We start from the raw sequence: 23868 nt of genomic DNA, 5'->3' as shown, positions 1-23868 counted from the left end.
AACAAAGAGATCATTATGTAAAAATTAATAACTTTTGGAGCATGACATGCAACAGTCATAAAACAGCATTGTTTTTTTTAAATCACAGGGAACTTTTTACAGAGGGGAAACACTGTTGATGAGGGATGTTCCTATACTTCACTATTTTGCTTTTCAGTGAAAGGCTAACATGGGGCGAGGGACTGCATAGTATCCTCTCCTATTATATTTTCATAGGATTCAAGTTTGAATGAAACTTTAGGGTTTGAAAGAAACTTTAGGACTATTAATGAGATGAGGAAACATGATAAGCCTTAGAGAGATTACATGACTGTTCTCCCAAGGCCACATAGCCATTAACAGCCAACGAAAGACTAGAGCAAGGTTTCTGGTTGCCACCATAAACAGTCATGTACTCATTACCATCTGGCAAAACAAACAAACAGGTGCTTTCGATATTTAAAATAAAATTGTTATCTAATTTAATACTTAAATAATATTTGTAAAGTTTGAATCAATAAAAGACATCACTATTATATTTGGTCAGCATATCCACTTAATCCTTAAAAGAAATAAAATGAAGACTGGCACATCTATACCAATTCTGTTAGAAAGGAGGGAGTTACAGCATGCCAGGGACTGAAGGGCATAATTCTCCCCTAAAACAACTATCTACCAAAGGTAAAGTGAAACAGCCAATTCTAAATAATGTCCTTTTGTTAGAGGGACAATTGCAAAGTGCCCAGGAACCAGCTTGTACACTAGTAGGACTTACAGTGACTGAATGACCCAGGCTAAATTTTAGAAAATACCACAGGAAATATCAGGCAATCCCAGAAGAAAACAAAAATCTCCAATAAAGTGAAATCAGTGGGTAGTTCTAGTCATGGGAAAATGTGTTTCGGACCAATTCAGCATGCAATTTGCATTATAAACATGAGCATTTTAATGAAAGGAGTGTGAAACAGAGAAAATCATTTGTGAAAGTAATCAAATTTTGTCAGACTTGCGTTCCTGAGATTTTCCTTACTTAACTGTACTTAAATGTATACATTTTATTCTTTAAAATAACTGAAAACCTAGGTTAAATGGGTTAAATGGTCAAACACCAAGAATAATCTCTAATTAAAGCCGTAATTTCCATCTCTTCCATCTCTATATTTAAATATTTAATCCATTACTAAATGAATTATAATATTAATAGAGACAGACTGTCTAAAAAATAAATTGCTGTAACACTGCCTGAAATACACTTCTAATCTAACCCTCAAGGCATGCAGACATTACAGAGATAGGGATCAGGGTCTAAGCTGTCTTTAATTTCAAAGAGATGCTTAGCAGCTCATTACCGTACTGCACTTGCTGAATTAATGATTTATAAAGAGTTATCCAGACAGTTCAGATTAGAGAAAATTAGAGCCATAGCAGGGCTTTAATCTGAATCTTGTCAATTTTCAAACTTGTGGGTGGGGTCACCTTTGCAGTTGGGTAAACATGGTACAGATGGGTATCTGTGTCTTTCAATCTTTCTGTATAATTATTCTAGAAATCATAAAATTATAGTTGAAGAATTAGAAATAAAAATTTGGTCCACTGGGGATGAGCTCAACATATCACCACGTGTCATTTCAGGGTAATTTAAAATGCCAAAAATCTATTCCTGAGCCTGTAAGTTAGAAATTCCGATCATTTCTGGCCAATTCTTATATTTCACCCAAGAAGAAACTAAGGCCAATCTTAGTCAAAAAACTGATAAGGGGGAGGGGAGGTGGGGCGCCTGGGTGGCTCAGTGGATTAAGCATCTGACTCTTGATTTCAGCTCAGGTCATGATCTCAGGGTCCTGGGATCGAGCCCTATGTTGGGCTCCCTGCTCAATGGGGAGTTTGCTTGTCCCTCTCCTTCTCCTTCTGCCTCTCTCCCCACTCATGCTCTAACTGTTTCTCTCTCAAATCAGGCAATCTGATTTTTAAGTAAAATCTTAAAAAAAAAAAAGAAACCTGATAAGGGACAACTAGGCTAGGACTTTAGTCAGAGTCTATTTTCCAGTAATAAACCAGATTCCACTTCAGAGTGGGTTCAAAAGATTTTAATTGCTTCTGCTAGATGCCCTAGAAACAACAGTCGGGACCCACTTTTATTTTAAACTTCTGACTTGAGATACATCTGATGGCTCCTATGGTTAAGAATTGTTAGGGTGACTTTCTCTTATTAACCTATCCCCTTTCCCCGTTCAAGCCCAGACCCAGGTGGCAAGCCCTCTTGTCCTCTGCCTATGCCTATGGTCAGTTTTGGTTGTTTTTCCCTAGTACACCCTTAACAAAGGGTATAGGCTTTTAAGAGTCCAGCTTTGCATCTGCCTTCGGCTCAGGTCATGATCCCAGGGTCCTGGGATCGAGCCCCACATCAGGCTTCCTGCTCAGCGGGAAGCCTGCTTCTCCCTCTCCCACTCTCCCTGCCTGTGTTCCCTCTCTTGCCGTGTCTCTCTTTGTCAAATAAATAAATAAAATCTTTAAAAAAAAAAAAAAGAGTCCAGCTTTGTGTGTCTGAGGGATCCTATGGGGTCTTAACTCCGATTTCCAAGCTTCCACTCTAGTCCCAGCATACTTACCCCAAACAGCCACAACATTAGCTCTCCCCTACCAATCTGATGTCATTTCTCTCTGAATCCCCTCTGGATTTTCCTCATTTCTTGAGAGCTCAGCTATCACCTTCCACCTGCTCCTCATAATCATATCACAACAACAACAAACATTCGTTACATGCCAGTGTTCTGAATGCTTTACACATAGTCTTTTAACCCTCAAAACAACTCCATGTGGCAGATGCTGCTATAGTCCCTACTTTGTAAACACAGCTGTCAAAGCATGGAAGGTCTCCTAGCTAACAGAGAACTGGAGCCAGGTGACCATGACTGTAGTCAGGGAGAAATACTTTATGTGGTTCTGCCCTGCCATGCATGTATAAAGGTTGATTGATTTATTTTATCAATTATTTCTAGTTCTTTTGTAATTGGAGGATTATTTGGTAATCTAATCCATCAGACCTTGACACTCCATGTCTCTTTAAAATACATTTTTGCCCAAATTAAAAAAAAAATGTATTTGACTATGAAAAATTACCAATATACAAAACAAAATTAAGATCACCTGATAACAGTCTTGTATATTTTCTTACAAACTTTCAACTTACTTTTCAAAGTCTCCAGCAAAACTCCACTTGACAGCATTTTATGTCAACTCCAACCGCCACCCACACCGGTGGGGATCACTGTGTAGAGTATTACTGCATCAGCCACTACATATTCATGATGCCTCCTGTGTATTCATGGAGCTGTCCTTAGTGCACACTTGCTTGAGAAACAGTAAACTTATCAATTCACCAAGGGAGTTAGGTGCACAGTAAGTACAAAAGCAGTAAACATCTTGAAAGTCCATAGTGGGAAAAGCTGGAAAATTTACATTGAAAACAAATGTAAATTTAAAAGAAATGCATGCATATATGCAGGATGATAGCTTCAGAGAACAAAGAATGAACCATGAGGGGTCAGGCAGGGGGTCTGACAAAATTCATGTTCAGAATATCCAGTATAGGAAGAGGTCTGGAGTCTGTGTCAGCACGATAGAGTGCTGCTGATGAAAACCCTAGTCAGCAAAAGCATGAGGAGTTAAACATATTTTTGAATCTGAAGGACCTCAAACTGGGAAGAAAGGCAACAAATACAAATACACACTGCAGTGCTAGCCAAGCAACTATCCCACTGGGATATCATTACTCTGGGGGCCCTCAGGTCTCCAAGGCATTGGCCATGTCTGCAACGTGGCGGCTTCATTTTAACTTTGAGCATGTCCTAGGATTTGCACAGTGGTAGAGAAGATTCTAAGACAGTCGGAATACAAAACTGGGTTAGCTGGTATATATATTTCTCCAGCTAATTAAAACTGCATGTTTTCCTATACATATACACATACAGAGAACATTTCCTGAACAAGAACTTACATTTTCCTTTAACATGAAAGCATATATCATATTAAAGTATTTGACTAATGGCTGATTTCAAAGTTACTGATCACCAGGGCTTTCCTGCTTTTGGAACCACGGGTGATTTAAGCCACAGTGGTTAACCTTGGACTAGGCAGGGAAGGCAAGATGAAAGGAGTGAGAGTAGGGAGACAGACAAATAATGAAGCACAATATAAAGTGACAAGTGGCATTCTAAAGCTAAGTAAGTATGCATATAACAGGACAGCAAAAGTAGGAAAGGAGAAGTGATGAGCAGAGAATGATTCAAGAAGGAAAATGGCAGCACAAGTAAAGCAGTAATTGGGGGAAGTGCATGGAAGTAAAAAGCAGTAGATTACATTGAGAAGGAAAAAATAAGTTGTTTAAATGGATGAAAAGGAGGAGGATTCATGGAGGGTAGTTGAGGGGAATGAAACTGGGGAGCGAAGCTGGTACTGGATGGATCATGATGGCCTTAAAGTCACTTATCCTGTATCAAAGCTGGAATATTAAAGGAAATGTGTGAGAGCCTCTGAGCCCCCATCTTCACCAACCAAGGAAAAAGAAATACTGTGGCAGATTTCTGAGCTTGTCAACCCTAGTGGGTCTATCCCCTCACTCTCAGTATGTTCTGAGGCCAGGCAAGAGTGTTGTTCTTGGAGCCTGGTCCACCCCTGCTGCACACACACTCTCCTGAACAAGCACTCAACCACAAAGCACTGAAATTGGAGAACAGGAATATGCTATTATGTTGACATATCACAAGAGGAGGATAGGTATATGTATAAGGAATGCTTCAAAAATAAAATGACCCACCCAACTCTTTCAAGTTTATGTTGTAATTCAACATTTGTATAATTACTTTAATAAACAGAAAAAATATAGAATATTAATCCATGTTTCAGGGTCACCTTGTAAGCTGCCTAACTTAAGGAAAAATGTAACTGAAAAACATTTCAATTAAAAGAAAACCAGAGGCAGTATACATTTTCAGTATACATTTCAGTATACAATTCAGTATACACTTAAGATTTTTTTTCACCAAAAACAAAAACAAAGAAGAATTAGATACTAGTTTTTAAGTAAAGACACTATATTCTAACACCATTCTTTTCTTATGTATCCCCTCTCTGCTCTACGACCAACAACCAGTGTTTTGCTGGTAAGCATGGAAAATCTTCCAGGAAAAGAACAGGCTAAGAGTCAGAAAATTCTTGCAGATTCTGTAATTACTGGATCTGCCACTAACCAGAATGGTCTCTATAGTTTCACATCATTTGAATATCAAAGAGCCCACTTCACCGTCCTTTGAGAAGAGCAACTTAGCGGTGACTCTTAATTCCTAGCTGCACATAAATTCCCAGAGGTTCTGGATCAATATTTTTTTCCCTTTGTTGTTTTTCTGTTAGGGAGTCAAATTCCAGCTTCAGTAGAGAAATGCTCATTTACCAGCAGAAGACTAAACTGTTGTTTAGAGACAAGTTCTCAGATGCTCTAACCTAGTTATGCTCCTGACTGACATACACCTACGTGTATATGAGGAATGCAAAAGGAGCCCAGTAGTTAGGGTAGAAAAATTTCCAAAAGAAGCTGGATTTGGAGTTGTGTGCCCCCAATGAGCACTAATCCCACTGTTCATCATTTTCTAATAATGGTGACGTTCATTCACTTCCAACTGTACCATGCACAGAGGTAAAAGGCAGAGGTAACATTCAAGGGCCCCATGATATAAATACAGTTGACCCTTGAACAACTTGGGGGTTAGGGTGGCCAAACCCCCATGCAGTTGAAAATCCACATATAACTTTGAACTCCACCAGAACTTAACTACTAATAGCCTACTGTTGACCAGAAGCCTTACCAATAACATAGTCAATCAACACATGTTTTGTATATTATATGTATTGTATACTGTATTCATACTATAAAGTAAGCTAGAGAAAAGAAAATTTTATTTTTTTAATATATTTTTAAGGACTTTATTTGTCAGAGAGAGAGAGAGCACAAGCAGGCGGAAGGGCAGGCAGAGGGAGAAGCAGGCTTCCCACAGAGCAAGGAGCAGGACTCATCCCAGGACCCCGGGATCATGACCTCAACTGAAGGCAGACACTTAACCGACTGAGCCACCCAAGCGTCCCAAAAAGAAAATTTTATTAAGAAAATCATAGGGAAGAGAAAATACATTTACAGTACTGTACTGTATTTATCAAAAAAATTCACTTATAAGTGGACCCACACAATTCAAAGGGTCAAATATAATATACTCCAGGATGCAGAATATTCCCCATTGTTAGTATGGAAACTTGTAAAAATATTTAGTCATCACTAAAACTCTCTGATTTTTTAATTTTCAATTCTCAAAAATCCTCAGAGGACCCTTTTACTATGTCCTTAACATATTAAAATACAGAGCGTATGACTGCAAAAGCTACAGTCACCCCAATGTTTCAGCAAGACATTTAATCTTAAATGCTTGAGATGACTTTGTTAAACCAATTCACTTAAAAATTTTCTAAGCCATACTGACTGAAATCAGAACTACTCTCCATGGAGAAACTCCAGGCCAATTTATGATGGCCCACATCGAAATAAACCACCTGGGAAAATAAGGACACAGGAGAAAGTAGTTTTTCTTATGTGTTAGTATAATCCATTCCCTTCCAAAAAGCTACACTAAACACAGGTGATGATGGAGAAGGGTAATTAAAATTCAAAAGTAATGTACAGTAAGCAGTAATTACCTTATTTGGAATTTTCCTTATTTTGACACTAAGGGGAAAATGGTTTGTGCTGGGTACGATAAAGTAGGAGAAAGAAGAAATGAACATGATGATATTGGAAATAAACATGAATATGTTTCACTACTTGTATTACTAGAGACAGAATTCCACCTTTGGCTGCTGTTCTAGAAATTGCTACAATCATTATCTGATCCCTACATTGATGATCTTTTTTCCTAACTAACCATGGGGTATAAAAGAAGACCGTGAGTAAAAAAGAAAAAAATCTGCTACAGATGTCTACTCTGATGACTGTATTCAAATCAAACAAGAAGCCTGAACCCAAGGTTCACATTACTCCATTGACAGCATCTGCACAGGCACATGACCTTAACAATTTACACCAGTAAAGGACAATACTTTGAAGAAAGGTTTTTTATAGAAAATCTATTTAAACTGAACTTTTTAGAGAAGGAAAAAATAAGGCCCCCCTGATGCTATGAGACACTTGCAAGGAAGAAATAGCTAGTCAGTGGTCTGATTTTTGATTGAAGGCAACAAAAAGACATTTTTGGAAAAAGAGAGGTAAAAAGGGTAGCCAGGTAACACATAAGATAAATTTTACATCCAGGAATAGTAACTGGTTGTAAATGAAACTACTTCACATCAAGCCACGTCAGTAAAATCTAGTAAAGGAGAAAAGATGTTTCACCACATACCAGGCATAACAGGATAGGGAGGTACTACACATAGTTTCTTACTCAAGATGGTGTTAATAATTTTAAAGGACTCAAGTTAAAAATAAAGACAATGCAAAGAAACCTACAGCATGGTAACTCCATGATTTGGCACCTTTAGAGAAGTGATTCTCAACTTCCTCTAGAGTATCTTAAGGTGAATGTCAGAAAAGACCAATTTTATCCCATCATATAAAATGGGAAACCTTTGTCTAGGAACATAGCTAGCTTATATGAAGCAAGGATTTACCCTTAAGATCCAAATTCCTTTTGCCTGTAAACTATTTATTACTTATGATCTCCTTATGGTATGTATGTCTTTTCAACTTGGTCAAATTTCCGCTCTACCAAGCAATTTTTAGACAAGTTTGTTATAACAAACAGAATGAATGCTGAATATCATCAGAATAAACACTGCAAAACATCACAAGCTCACCTTCATCACTTGTTGCCTGCTGCTTCACCAGAGTCAGTGGGGATCTTGCTGGAGGCTTACTCAGTGGATGGCGCCAACTTTTAGCAGTTTTGGTTTCTCCCTCTATTCTCTGGTCACAGAACAAAAGTGGAGAAGAAACACAGTTAAAGACTTGTTTTGAATGAAAAACCATGGTTCACAATGATTTATGTCAATTAATTATAAAGAATTCTTATACTTATTTACCTCCTGGGGAATTAGTCCTTAAAAAAAAAAAAAAAAGTCTTAAACCTGTAAGTCAAAAGGAATAGGAATCCATTCTATTAGTTATTTAACCAAGAGATCAATTAACTATCCTTCCAGTGCATATTAAAACACTATCTGTGGTGCAGGGTAGGCTTATCAAACTTGCAATTAACTCAGCAGTTAGCAAGTTTTCAAAAGCTCTTTCAAACTAATCTAAATTTAGGATTATATATTCATAACAATATAGAACTGTGGCACTTGGTCACCTCTATGCTGGCCACATGTGAAAATCTGGCAGGTTATTTTGCTTTCTATCCTTATCCAGAAAGCAATAATGCCAAAGTGAGCCTGTATGCTTCCTTCCATTCAAAAACGAATCACCACTTTTCTGAAGATCAAATAAGAAATTTAAAGATTTTTTTTTTAATATAGTACATTACGGTCATCTTGAAACCACTTAAATTTTATATAAAATTTTTTGTCTTGGTCTCTCCAAACTATATTTTCCTTCCAAAGGTATATGAAAAGGCCATATGCCCCTTGACATCTTTGGATAGAACCTCCTTACAAGCTTTCTTGCCCATGCACTCAAAACAACAACAACAACAACAACAAAAACCAGGATGTGACGGGGGTAGATCTCAGAGAAAGAGTTTGAAACTAATGGGTTTGCATCAACAATTGACTAGGAAAGAAAGGAGTCTCAGAAATGTCCCTGTAAGCTGAAGAAGCAGTGGCTGGAAGTACAGAAACTATACTGGCTTCTGACACCAAAACAGTATTATGAGAAAATGTGTGACAACATTCTAATCAAAGCTGGGAGTAAGGAAAGGATGTCAAAATAATACAGAATGAGGGCACCTGGGTGACTCAATCAGTTAAGTGTCTGATTCTTGATTTCAGCGCAGGTCATGATCTCAGGGTCGTGAGATCGAGCCCCGGATCAGGCTCCATACTGGGCATGGAGCCTGCTTAAGATTCTCTCTCTCCCTCTCCTTTTGCCCCTCCCCCTCAAAAAAAAAAAAAAAAAGGTAATACAGGGTGAGATATATCTGTGGTTTATACCAGCTAAAAATTAATATGAAATATTTATCAAGTCCTCACTATGTGCCACATTGTTGTAAGAACTAAGCTACAGCAGGAAAAACTACACCAGGTCTCAGCTTTCAAGGAATGTGCATTATAGAGGAGGAAGGCACAAACGATAAACAAGTAAAAAGTATATGTTTAGCATTAAGAAATATGCAATAGGGGGCACCTGGGTGGCACAGTCAGCTGAGCCTCCAACTCTTGGTTTCGGCTCAGGTCGTGATCTCAGGGTCATGAGATTGAGCCCTACATCGGGCTCCACACTCAGCGTGGAGTTGGCTTCAAATTCTCTTTCCCTCTCCCTCTGCCCCTCCCACTCATGCTCACGCTCTCTCTCTCTCTCTCAAGAAAATAGTTTTTTTTGTTTTTTTGTTTTTTTTACAAAATGTGCAATAAAGGAAAAAAGGGCAGAACAAAGGAATGGAAAGAGATGGGAAGGAGCTATTTTACATGGGGCCATCAGAGAAGGCCTTTCTGACAAGGAGACATTTGAGTGGAGTCTTGAGTGCACTGAGGGAGCTCTTTGGGCTCAGAGGAGTATTTAGGGCAGCAGGAACAGCATGTAAGATGTAAACATTTTCAGTGTATTCTAGGAAGAGCATGGAGCCCAGTTATAGATAGACAGAGACAGACACTGTTCAAAAAATAACCTATTTCTTGGGAAAACTGACTAAAGCTGACTGCTGCAAGCATATACACAGCATTACACTTAATACTAAGAAACACAGTCAAAACCATATAAGAACGAAATGGGTCTGTATTGCTTAGAAGGGCTGCCTGACACCATGGTGTGAGAAAAGAATATCACACAGCTGATTCTGAGAAGGGGCAAACCAAGTCACTCAGGCCTCAAGGGCAGTGTTTGCTTTCGTATGCAGACAGTCTTTGTTCAGTAAAATGATAAGGATAAAGGTTAAAGGCACTGAGGGTAGAATCACCTCCACTGAAAACAAGGAAATAGAAAAGTTACTTTCAGTTCCACTCTAGTTTAAAGAATATGAGTAAATGTAATTTAAACCGGCATTTGACTCATTCACCATTCCACAAAGAATCACAGTATCTGCTCAGCTGCGCTTAATCCCCATGTAAAATTAAGTTGTAAATTTTGCTCATTATTATGTGAATACTATTTTCAAATTTCCTTTAGCAACCATTTCAAATAAATTAGACCATATTTTTCTATTTCTCATATGTTTTTGACAAATATTTAATAGTTCAGTAGGTATACAATCATGCATAAAATGGTAAAAGTTATTGGGTCAAATTAGCAAATTATCTATATTTCATTTGGTATTTTTTTAAAAGATTTTATTTATTTATTTGCCAGAGAGAGAGAGAGAACACAAGCAGGGGGGAGTGGGAGAGGGAGAAGCAGGCTCCCCGCCGAGTAGGGAGCCTGATTGCGGACTCGATCCCGGGACCCTGGGACCATGACCTGAGCCAAAGGCAGACACTTAACTGACTGAGCCACCCAGGTGTCCCTTTATTTGATATTTTAAAACTACTATGAACTGACTATTCCAAGCTGATTTCCTTATCTAATCTCCCTTGTTATTTAAAGATGTGAAAATGCCTGTGGTGAGTTGAACTGAGCAAGAGCAATCAATAAGTGGGTCTGTTCAGTGGCCAGCTCAATTTATCAGCTCCAAAATTGGCACTCTCCTTACTTGTGTCCTTGAGTTCCGTCATCAAGTTGTATAGGTCAACACAGGGTAATGAATCCTGACAATCACTACACACAATCGGAGTTTGTCTGGTCCATTCACAATCTTAGGATTAAAGCAACAGTGTATACTAAAAGCATATAATATAAATGCACAAGAACATATAAGAAACAGGGAGGCCCTATGCAAAGAGTTAGAATGGGGTACCTAGCAATCAAGAGAGGTCTTGAGTTTTCTGAAAGGCAAAAGGCCTATTTCTGTCAGTGAGTGGGGCCAGAAAGGTCAACCTGGTCCTAGAATCAGAGCCCAGGTAGAGACAAGGGAAAGCACGACCAGGTGAGTTAAAATAGAGGCTGTGGGAAGCCTGGAACCGAGGGGTTTAAATGATGGCAGGAGGAGGTCAGAGCTCTGCAGGTGAATCATTTCCAGTATGGTTAATATTACAGGTAATAGAACCAATAGAATCAATGTCAGTATCATTGTGATATCCTACTACAGTTTTCCAAGAAGGTACTATTGGGGGAAAATGGGGATACAAGATCTTTCTATATTATTTCTTACAACTGCATATGAATCTATAATTATCTCAAAGTTCAATTTTAGAAAAAGTTAAAGAAAAAGAAAGTTAAGCTACAGCATGTAGCCAAAAATTCCATGCTCTCTAAATTATCACCATGGGAACCAGAGGTCACAAAAGGTTTACCTTCCAGTCATTGAAGGAAATATGATTAAGACCTGTTAATGTGAAATGTTATTTCTACCTTAAAGCAAGATTTTGATGCACAGCATGCTGTTTCCAGAAAATACTCTCACCACACAATAAATATAGTAAAAATAGACACTGCCACATACACCAGGGACTTCGAGGCCATTTCTCTTTCCACTGGAGACCGCTGGGACTTCCCCAGGTTCGAGGCCACTCCTGCGGCTCTCCACATCACTCTCTTCTCCCTCTGTGAACACACTGTTACTCTCTGCCACTGAGGAACATGACTCAGGTGACTTTGGCCATGGAAGCTTCGATGGGTCTGACTCCTTGGATGTCACATGGCCACTAGATATGGAATCATCAGCTTCACTGGGATTTGAAGGTAGAATTACACCATAGGCTTGGTCATCCTTAGTTTTTATTTCCTCTGTTATAGATGTGCTTAAGCAACTATTTCCTGAGGAGTGAAACAAAAGACTGTTAGTAAATCTTACATTACATTATTACTCAATAATAATTCTCAACTAAATCTATCTTTCAGGGCACCTGGGTGGCTCAGTCAGTTAAGCGTCTGCCTTCGGCTCAGGTCATGATCCCAGCCAGGGCCCTGGGATGGAGCCCCATGTTGGGCTCTCTGCTCTGTGGGGAGCCTGCTTCTCTCTCTGCCTTTGCCTCTCCCCCTGCTACTGCTCTGTGTGTGTGTCAAATAAATAAATAAAATCTTAAAATTTTTTTTCTATCTTTCAACTTCTCCTTTATACTCCCATAGACATGAGTGGGAACGGTCACCACAGCACCATGGAGCCTTCACAGTTATTAAGGTGAGATCTTGGAGTTTGGCAAAAGAATATATTTACTGACAAAATTACAGATTAAAAAGAGGTTACACTTTGACCAATGTCAAAGTCAATGCAATAATAATTATCCAAAGCAATAGCAATTTGAAATCTTTCTAAAAATAGGAATTATATTCCAATACATGATACTAAGAGCTGCTACTAATGAAACATTCCAGCTCAGAGAATGTAGGGAAAGAACACACGGAAGGCTGTATAAATCCAAATAAAAAGTATGTCCTACACTAAACCTGTATCACACACAGATGGAAAATAAAGGGAAAGAGACATCACGAGCACGTCTCTTCCACTGCCATCTCCATTCACCCTTCTTCCTCCCTTACAAACATTCAAAGGCATCATTTCACCTATCATATACTACCTTTGATGCTGAGCCCAGCCAAGTTTTGTACCTAAGTGTTCTGCCAGGTCTCAAACACTGTAAGTCAAAATACAAGGAACCATGTAGCAACAGAACTAATAAAACTGGGTGCCCTTGGCCTAAACCACCCAGTAATCCATCAAGTGGTTAATTAAATCCAGTGTGATTAAAGACTATGGTGAGGGACTATTAAAAAAATCCAGGGGTGCCTGGGTGGCTCAGTCAGTTAAGCATCTACCTTCAGCTCAGGTCGTGATCCTGAGGTCCTAGGATCAAGCCCCACGTGGGCTACCTGCTCAGCAGGGAGACTGCTTCTCCCTCTCCCTCTGCCCCCACCCCCGCCCATGCTCTCTCTCACTCTCTCAAATAAGTAAATAAAATATTTTTTTAAAAATCCATATGTATGGCATAACTGTGTTCTCTGCATTGCTTGCTATTCCTTTCTCTACCTTCTCCACCTTGAAATTTTCTATCCATTCATCACAAATTAATTCAGATATCACCTACTCCAGGAAACCTTGCCAGGCCAGCCTCTGGTCTGTTTGGAATCTTTCCTTGTTATATCAGCAATACCCTAGGACATCTCTATTGTGGTACTTACCACATTGGATTGTAACTGTATGTTTGTCTAGCTCTCCAATAAAGTATTAAGTCACTAAAAGAAAGTCTATTATTTAAACACAGATATTTCAAGAGCAAAAAGTAATGAAAATGGAGACACAGGAGAGAATCAAATTAGGACTATGATAAGGACTTTTTCTTTTACTCTAAGTGGAATAAGAGCAAGAAGGTAGGTACAAGACCTCACCTACATCTTTTAAAAGGATCACTCTGACTGCCACATGGAGAAGCAACTAGCATGGGTGACTAGACTGGACACTGAAAAAACAGAAAAGAAGCAATTTCTGCAACAGTCCAATCAAGAGATAACTGTACCCTGAATAAGGAGGAAGCAGGGGTAGATGGCCAGATTTGGGGGGGTCCCACAGTTGAAAGACAGACTGGATGAGCAGTATGAGAAATTACCAATAAGCTCAATTAGTAAAAGGACAAAAACTCCAACAAATATTTAAGAGGTAAAACATTAAAGCAGTTTCAGAGACATATACTAGAAAAGGGAAGAAAGCAAACTAGTTGAGACTTACAGGTGATGCCTTTAGTACAGAGAAACAGCCAGGGGACTATACATAGCATTTCACAAAACTGAATGATTTTTATTATTCTTTTTTAAAACCTTAATCTTTATTTTCTTCTTAAAATTAAAGCTAATAATCTGCAAAGAATTATCTATAATTGGTTTTTACTGTTCCATGTAAATTTAGAAGCTTTCCAAAAATGCATTGTATATTTTAAATTGAGTTGCACCCCCCCAAAAAATTTTTGTTTTAGAATCTTTTTTTTATTAAACCAAATAGGCACCTGGCTCTCTCCTAATTCCATCAAACATAGCAGCGATGCTCCAGACTTCTACAACACTCACTTGGCCTCCTCACTGTTACTTCATAGCTTTAGATGCCTTACTGGTTAAGCTATGTGGTAAGGTAAGATACTTGTCCTAGAACACAGATTTAAGGCATCAGATCATCAGCCACCTCAAAACTTCCATGTGAAACATAATCAGTCAGCTTCTCACCTGGGAGTTTGATATTATCTGATGAATTCTGATCCAGCTGCTTCCTGCTAGGAGAAGCCTCTTCTTCTGAAGGTGCTTCTGTGTTCCCCATCTTCACTGCTTTTTCTGGTTTTTCATTGACCTTGAGATCTTCTGGGTCTCGGTCAGCGGTGAGGCCCTCTGCACCATCAACTGCAGGTGACACTTCTTCGTCCCCCTCATTCTTAAGCCTCTTAGAGTGAGAACCAGTGCACTGGAAACTATTAACAAGAGAAGCTGTGGTCAGAGCAGAATGTTTGCAGTGGATAGGATGAAACACATACCAATACAAATGTTATTTTCACTTACTGAAAGAAGTGAAAAAACTGATAGCTTTCTAATCATTATGCAAAAATAATCTTCACAATTAATAGATTAAATTTGAAGTTGAAATCAGCAGTTTCAATAATTTACTAAAAATTAAAATTAAAACAATTGTAAATAATATATTATTAAACATTATTGGGGGAAATGTCATTTCTAAAATTTTATAACAATATTAAAAGAAGTCTGAAAATAAAAATAAAGTGAAAAATGATGACATGGGGGATAATAAAGTCATAAATATATTTTAGGTAATAAAGGAAAAGAGGAGATCTCTATAAGCTGTTGTTAAAATCTGAGTAGATTATTTACATTCTAAGGTGAACTAGTGGCCATACACTTCCCTGAGTTTCGTTTAATTCTAAGTATGCATGAAAATCATTAAAATTAAATGCCAAATCATTATTAGCTAAAGGAATTACAGAGGAGACAGGCTCTATGTATTTAACACCTTATACCTATTCTTGTTTTCAGAGTGGACACCATTTTAATTTTTTTCTTCTCAGTATTTTCCAGAAAGTCACTTGATGGCTTTGTCATAGATGCCTTTTGTATAAGACACAACATTTCCAACACTATCATTTAAGAAGAATTACAACTCAAATCTAAGCAACGTGTATTTCCATGTCCACACACACACACACACACGCACACACCACTATGCATTACAGGAAGTCAGGGAGGGCAGAGTTCTGAGATGAGGGTGGTAGCCAAGGATAACCTATGTAAATTAACTTTGGCTGCTACTGGCAGTTCTGGTATCATCATCACCATTACCACTTTTACCAAAAACCCGTGCATTGGACATGTGGGAAATCTTCACATTATAAATAGCATAGCATATGTAAAATAAGATGGCTGATTTTTCTTTGAGATTTCAATGAATCATTCACTTCATTACATTTCCTGGATAGGGTATTACAAATGCCATAATCAAGGCCACAAGGGTGAGCATAATCAACAAGGTCCTTAACATGAGGCTTTCTAACTGGGTGATCAAAGTCCATTGATTATTTTAACCTACTAAAAGGCATTTCAAATCTGTTCAATGTCCTAGATCTATGTTCTCTGCCAACCCAAAAGGGCCACTATAGTTAGTAACTAGGAGACCAGATCATACATCTAATTAAAGTATTGTGTTTTCTGTCCATTAAAGAACAATTCTCAAGATGTTTTATTGGTATTTCTTTTGAACTCAGATTGACTACTGCCTCCTCCCACAGGCAGCCTTTTTGGCACTGACTCTCTAAATCAGTATTTTCCAAGCTTTTTTTAATAAAACCAACCCATTATAAGTTTTTCATTTTAGATAGTGACATGACACACTCATACACACGTTCACACATCACGAATTAATACTTACCACAGAAAAGAACTATAATACTTTTTATGCTATTTTGCTTCCTAATTTAAAAATGTTGTTCCTAGTCTACTGAATTGATTTGAAAACTAAGAGTTTGAAAATCACTGCTGTAAATTATAAGGTAAATTAAGAACACCTGAGTTTTAGTTCTGCTATTAATTCCGTGCCTCAGGTATATCTCTTATAAAATGCAGAAGTCTGACTCCATGTTCTTAAGTTTCCTCCACTCACTACCATTCTAAAATAGCAGAAAATAAATGTCAGAGTAAGAAAATAAGCATCAGAAGTGTGGGCAAAGTTTAAAATTACACTGTTATTTAATGGCAAAAAACAAAAACAAAAACAAAAAACAACTAGAAATGAGCTATTGATCCAAACACAGGGGATTAAATACATGCAGGCATTCAGTATTATTTTGTACCAAATCATTTAATTACATGAAAAACACAAAACTGGTCATCAAAGGGTTAACAGAGCATGGCCCCAATTTTGGAAATAATATAATAAACACATATGTAAAGGATATCTACCAAATGTTAACACTGGTTATCTCTGGATTGTGACGTTATGAGTGATTTGGGATTCCTTCACTATTCTTTTCCTTATTTAACAAATATTCTCCAATGTCAAATATTACTTTTACAATCTGAAAGAAAAACAATGAGTAATATTGGAGAATAAAAGTGTAATATAAACCTAGAAAATATAAGAACCTAAAAAGTTTGCCAAAGACCTAAGCAACATAACACACGCTCCATTCAATGGGTTTTAAGATAGCAAGATGCACACAGATGACCTAAAAACTTTTGAAATGGTCCTGGCCACAAAAATGGAATTTGGAATAAAGTTCACATGGACAACCATATTAAACAAATACCACATGCTCTGCTTTACATATTGTAAAATAATAAAACCAAGTGTATAAAATGTAGCAAAATACAGGTATCCTGATGAGTAAAGTATCTCAAATGTTTGACAAATGAAGAAAACAATTAAAGTCAGAAAGAAAATCAGTAGCAAAATGAAAAAGTTCAACATCAAGTTATTGGAGTTGATAAACATGGAGATGAACAGAGGGCACTAATACAACTTTAATGTACATTAGTGTAAGGAGTCCAGGAGGTTCCAGGACTGCTCTTTTGCCATGCATAGCATGTCAGGAATATTCTCAAGAACATTATACACCCCTTCCTATATTTTATTTATTATACTTCTTAAGAATTATAAATACTTTGCCTCAAACCTTCAGTAAGATATTAAGTAAATTTATGATGAATAAACAGGAGGAAGCAAATGAATAGTTTTTGAGAACATCATGTTCAATGACTCATTTTTATTGAGTAGGTACAACAAGTGGGATGCGGGTGAAGAAATCATTACCTCCTGGATGCTTTTCTTACTTTCCTCCTTCTCTGCAGCCATGCTTTTACTTCAGGTGTGGATTCTGGAGTAGGCTTTGTGTGATCAATGGTGTATATATCCTTTCCTTGTTTCCAAAGCTGATATCTGTCTGGCTGAAATTTCCTCACAAAGATATCCATTGAGATTTTCACCATGTCTTTCCGGCAGGTGCACTGAAACACAACAGGGTTGGAGTGCTTTAAACATCATATGGGCTACATAAAGTCACACTAAGTCATACTTTGAATGTACCATACATGAATACTCACTACATACTTGAGGATAATGTTTTACATTTTCAAATATGGAGTCAGTGATAAATTCAATTTTTCTGAACGGAGGTGACGACCTATACATTCACATTTACAAATAATAAAATGCAGTGTATGGCTCATCGAGAACTTGTATCAAAAACAACTGAAAGGAATGCACACTTTTGAAAGCGTGCCTGCAACAGAAGGATTACCCTCTCATCATGAGTATTATCAATGCGCCAAATGCTGGAAGGCCTATAAACCTGAAAACCTAGGTTGTAATGAATAAAAATAACCAATGTATGCTTGTTTAGAAAAATTCAACCAAGGGGCGCCTGGGTGGCTCAGTCGTTAAGCGTCTGCCTTCGGCTCAGGTCATGATCCCAGGGTCCTGGGATCGAGCCCAGCATCAGGCTCCCTGATCAGCAGGAAGTCTGCTTCTCCCTCTCCCACTCCCCGCTTGTGTTCCCTTTGTCGCTGTGTCTCTCTCTGTCAAATAAATAAATGATATCTTAAAAAAAAAAAAAAGAAAACTTCAACCAATAGATTGAGATAAATTTTCTTCAAGATGTATTTTAATCACATGTAGGTTTAAATATACGCTAACAAATTAACCAACAATTAGAGCAAATGACTGACTTCTATGTCCTATCCATAAGACACCTACCATCATCACTTTAAACATATAACTAAGAAGAAGGAATAGTGTTAAGGGGAGAAATTCAAAGAAGTTTATTTTAAATCTACTAGGACTTTGATTATCATGAATACATAGTCAGCAGTTCCATCTTATAAAACAAGTTTCCTATAAAGACATCAACACGTTAAATTGTGTCTAGGTCAACATTCCATGTAACAGGGCAGATATCATTCAAAACAATCCCAAACACACCTGACGACAGACTGGTTGACTCAACATTTGAAACAATAAGTCTCTCAATATTTTGGTGATAAAATTATCATCTCCATCCAAATTAATTTCAAAGCCTTAATAATCTCCAAACTGTACTATACATCCCTAGAGTTCAAATCTTGACAGGTATAATGCTTTTTGAAAGTTCTTACACTCAACATGCCTAAAATAACTTCAACTGCAAACATTCTGTTATCAATGATACCATGATTCTTCCATTCTTCTACATTCATAGTCAACATTTCCCAATCCCTACCCTTCTCATCTACTCCTAAAACTCCTGTCATCATCTACAATTAGTTCTTCTATTAAAATGTCTCCTGCATTAAGACCTTATACCAGCATCCTTCCATCTTTACTTTCAGACACTGAACCCTAGCATAACAAAACAAACTCATTTCTCTGTGTGCTGTCACTCCTAGCACCAATTCATCTTTATAGCTCTCACTTTAATCCCCCTCAAATATCTTATAACCTTTCATTTCTGAGTTCAATAAGCTGTAATCTATGCTGCTCTGCTTTTAGAATAAAATCTAGACTCCTGAGTCATTAATGGGATCCAAGATTTGACTATGCCCGTGAGATTTCCAAGTTTTCTCCCATTACAATACTCCTCTTCAACCCAAGGAGCATAATCACCAAAGCCCAAATGCACCAGATGGTTCCTTAACTCAGTACTTTTGCTCCTACCACAATGTACTCCCACTCACTGCTCTGCTATTACAAAAAAAATTCATACTAAACACTGTAAATTGTACCAACTATTCCTCTGAATGCAGTACTGTTTATCTACAGCTCTGCTTTCTATTATTAGTTAAGTATAGAGATAGTTCTACAACATTTTGCTATACTTATCTTGGCCTATAAATATGGAAAATGGAAATGTGAGAAATTTTAGTGTATTTTGGTTTAAGATGCAATCTTTCCCCTAAAGGAAGAAACAGAAGTTCAGATTCATCAGCAGAAACTTTATTTCCTTAAAGTGTTACTAATATTTGCTTCATGAAGAAAAATAAGGGAGTGAACAATATATATATAATTAGTTTCTTTGGCAAAGGAGAATTTTTTTTAAATTTTTTTACTGTTATGTTAATCACCATACATTACATCATTAGTTTTAGATGTAGTGTTCCATGATTCATTGTTTGTGCATAACACCCAGTGCTCCATGCAGAACGTGCCCTCTTTAATACCCATCACCAGGCTAACCCATCCTCCCAACCCCCCTCCCCTCTAGAACCCTCAGTTTGTTTTTCAGAGTCCATCATCCCTCATGGTTCATCTCCCCCTCCAATTTCTCCCCCTTCATTCTTCCCGGCAAGGGAGAATTTTGTCTTACAAATCTTACCTTCCCATTCCCCTCTCCCAGATCCTAGATTTTGTGAACATGCAGCAAGATCTACCACTCAGTTGGCTGCTTGACTCACTACAAAGGATTAAGTGCTATTGCCAAATTAAAATATTCAGAAATAAAGAGTCAAAAATACCCAAAATAATGCAAGGAATAATATCAGAGTCAAAAATAGTAAAATTCAGCAGCACAGAGAAATCTATTCTTTATTTATTATTTATTTATTTATTTAGAGAAATCTATTCTTGTTAGTACTGACAAATAGTAACACTCATCTAAACCCCTCTGGAAATTAAATGAGATCATTTAAGAGAATGCATTACATAACTTTATTAGTAGGAAAGAATGACATTAACAGTCCCATTAAGAAATAAAGAAACTTGCACACTAAGTATTAATAGAAAGAGCAATAATCACTAATAGATAATAATTTTCAAGCAAACTATTTGTGATATCAAGTCAAAATACTAGTAAGAATGGCCATTCTTTCTGCTCCTTTTAAAAACATATGCATACTGGTTAAAAATGCTAAGTCCAAATTTATTTATTTATTTATTTTTTTTTTTGCGAGAGAGAGAATGAGAGAGAGCACGAGACGGAGGAGGGTCAGAGGGAGAAGCAGACTCCCTGCTGAGCAGGGAGCCTGATGTGGGACTCGATCCCGGGACTCCAGGATCATGACCTGAGCCAAAGGCAGTCGCTTAACCAACTGAGCCACCCAGGCGCCCGCTAAGTCCAAATTTAAAGAGAATTGTCAGGAGTCTGTATGCATTGAATTCTACCATATTTCACTACCCTAAGACTTATTACATAGAATCATGATTATTTGTTCCTATCCCACAGGAAGTCAAATTCATGCTATTATTGATACTTAAAACCATCAATGTAATTTAAAGATGAAAATACTTTAAAAATCAGCAATTTCTAAGACAGAAAATACTTTGTTGTCTCAATTGTAGAATTGGAATTTTCACTAACCACAATAAGTGACTGATAAAATAAGAAGTTAAGAGGGGGTGGAGCAAGATGGTGGAGGAGTAGGAGACCTGGATTTCGACTGCTCCCAGGAATTCAGCTGGATAGGGATCAAATCATTCTGAACACCTACAAACTCAACAGGAGACTGAAGAAAAGAATAGCAAAACTCTCTGAACAGAAAAGCGACCATTTTCTGGAAGGTAGGACGTGCGGAGAAGTGAATCCGAGGTGATACTCGGGAGGATAGACAGCAGGGGAGGGGGCCTCTGTCGGCCGCTTCTGGCAAGTGATAGAGCTGCGGAGCACAAAATCGCAGCTTTTAGAAGTCAGCTCTGCTGAGGGACGAGGCTCCAGTGGTTAAGCGGGGGCGGGGGGGGAAACCCTCATGAGACAGTGTGGTCTCAGGACCATCAGGGTCACAGAAAGACCGGGGGTGCCTGAGTGTGGCAGAGCTCCCAGGTAATGGAGCGGGGAAGCCGGCTGCAGAGACGGAGCACAGGAGCGGGCTCTCAGCTGAGGGTTGCCATAAACCATGATCCGCAGCAGAGTCGGGCCACTGCTCTTCCAGCTGGGACCAAACAAGCAGCAGATCAAGGGAGACTCCCCTTCCTCCCCAGGGAAGAGTGTCGCGGGAGTGCACCGCAGGAATCTGCTGGATTTGGAGACTCCACACGGAGTGGGGTGCCAGAGAAAGAAACCCTCGGTCACAGGGCGGGTGAGCACGGAGTACGGCAGGAGACCGGGAAGATGGGAGTGACTGACTGCTTTTCTCTGGGGGCTCACTGAGGAGTGGGGCCCCAAGTTCTCGGCTCCTCCAGGGCAGAGATTGGGAGGCCGTCATTTTCACTCTCCTCCTCCAAAGCTGTACGGAAACCTTGCAGGGAACAAAAGCTCCTGAGAGCAAACCCGAGCAAATTACTTAGCCCAGACCCAGCAAGGGCAGGGCAATTCCTCCTCCGGCAAAGACATTTGGGAACCACAGCAACAGGCCCCTCCCCCAGAAGATCAGCCAACCAAGACCAAGTTTACCAATCAATGAGAATGGCAGAACTCCAGCGTTAGGAGAATACTGCACATAGAATTCATGGCTTTTTTACCATGATTCTTTAGTCTTTCAAAGTTGATTTTTTTAACTGTCTTTTTTTTTTTTGAATTTTTCTTTTTCCCTTTTTCAACCAACATCTTATCCCTTTTTTAAAAAATATTTTTTATTTTTCGTTTTTAGAGTCATATTCTATCCCTTCATAGTAGTTAACCTTAGTTTTGGCATATATATATAATATATATTGTTCTCTCTTTAAAATTTTGAGATATAGTTTCTTCTAACAGATCAAAATATACCCTAAATCTTTAGTGTATGGCTTTGTTCTAGTCTCCTGCCTGATCACATTCTCTCCCCTTTTTTTTTAAATCCTCTTCTTTCTTTTTTCAACCAAATTCTTATCTTATTAATTCCTTTTATAAAATCTTTTATACTTTTCATCCTAACAGTCATATTCCATCCCTTCATCGTATTGACCGTCATTTCTGTACATATATAAGTTTTTCTTTCTTTAAAATTTTGGGAGGCACTTCCTTCTAACAGACCAAAATATGCCCAAAATCTAGGCTGTGGCACTGATCTATGCACCAGCCTGATCATATTTGATCATATTCTGTTTTTTTGTTTTGTTTTGTTTTGTTTTTGTTTGTTTTTATCTTTTTCTATTTCTTTTTTTTTCCTTTTTCTTCTTTCTTTCTTTCCCTTTCTTTTTTCCCGGTTTCAGGTCTTTTCTGATTTGTTTAGTGTATATTTTCTGGGGACTTTGTTACCCTGTTAGCATTTTGTTCTCTCATTCATCTATGCTCCCCTGGACAAAAGGACAAGATGGAAAAAATCACCTCAACAAAAAGAACAAGAGGCAGTACCTACTGCCAGGGACCTACTCAATACGGACATTAGTAAGATGTTGGAAATAGAGTTCAGAATGATTATTTTAAAGATACTAGCTGGGCTTGAAAAAAGCATGGAAGTTATTAGAGAAACCCTTTCTGGAGAAATAAAAGAACTAAAATCTAGCTAAGTCGAAATCAAAAAGGCTATTAATGAGGTGCAATAAAAAATGGAAGCTCTAACTTCTAGGATAAATGAGGCAGAACAGAGAATTAGCCATATAGAAGACCAAATGATGGAAAATATAGAAGCTGAGAAAAAGAGAAACAACTACTGGATCACGAGGGCAGAATTCAAGAGATAACTGATAGCATAAGACAAAACAACATTAGAATAACTGGGATCCCGAAAGAAGAAGAAAGAGAGACAGGAGCAGAAGGTATATTGGAGGAAATTACAGCAGAGAACTTCCCTAATTTGGGAATGGAAACAGGCATCAAAATCCAGGAGGCACAGAGAACCCCTTTCAAAATCAATAAAAATGGGTCAAAACCCCGACATCTAATAGGAAAACTTACGAGCCTCAGAGACAAAGAGAAAATCGTGAAAGCAGCTTGGGACAAGAGATCTGTAACCTACAATGGTAGAAACATTAGATTGGCAACAGACCTATCCACAGAGACCTGGCAGGCCAGAAAAGACTGCCAGGATATATTCAGAGCACTAAATGAGAACAATATGCAGCCAAGAATACTATATCCAGCTAGGCTGTCATTGAAAATAGAAGGAGAGATAAAAAGCTTCCAGGACAAACAAAAACTAAAGGAATTTGCAAACCTGAAACCAGCGCTCCAAGAAATCTTGAAAGGGGTCCTCTAAGCAAAGAGAGAGCCTAAAAGTAACATAGACCAGAAAGGAACACAGACAATATACAATAACAGTCACCTTACAGGCAACGCAACGGCACTAAATTCATATCTTTC

General features: G+C 38.1%; 1 protein-coding gene across 1 annotated transcript in view; it reads right to left on the bottom strand.

Annotated features, from left to right (window-relative positions):
• The window catches only part of KDM4C (lysine demethylase 4C), a 259913-nt gene that overhangs the window by 112648 nt on the left and 123397 nt on the right, over positions 1-23868 (bottom strand). The window contains exons 6-9 of the mRNA XM_081804070.1: positions 17496-17689; positions 14411-14649; positions 11703-12016; positions 7873-7981 (exon numbers count right to left, since the gene is read on the bottom strand). Of these exons, the coding sequence (XP_081660196.1) occupies positions 7873-7981; positions 11703-12016; positions 14411-14649; positions 17496-17689 (856 nt within the window). The remainder of the gene's footprint in view (positions 1-7872; positions 7982-11702; positions 12017-14410; positions 14650-17495; positions 17690-23868) is intronic.

This window comes from Leptonychotes weddellii, chromosome 14 (genome assembly GCF_054177405.1).
Source record: "Leptonychotes weddellii isolate Sample4059 chromosome 14, ASM5417740v2, whole genome shotgun sequence".
In the NCBI taxonomy this organism is placed as follows: domain Eukaryota; kingdom Metazoa; phylum Chordata; class Mammalia; order Carnivora; family Phocidae; genus Leptonychotes; species Leptonychotes weddellii.
This window is presented reverse-complemented; position numbering and strand designations above follow the sequence as displayed.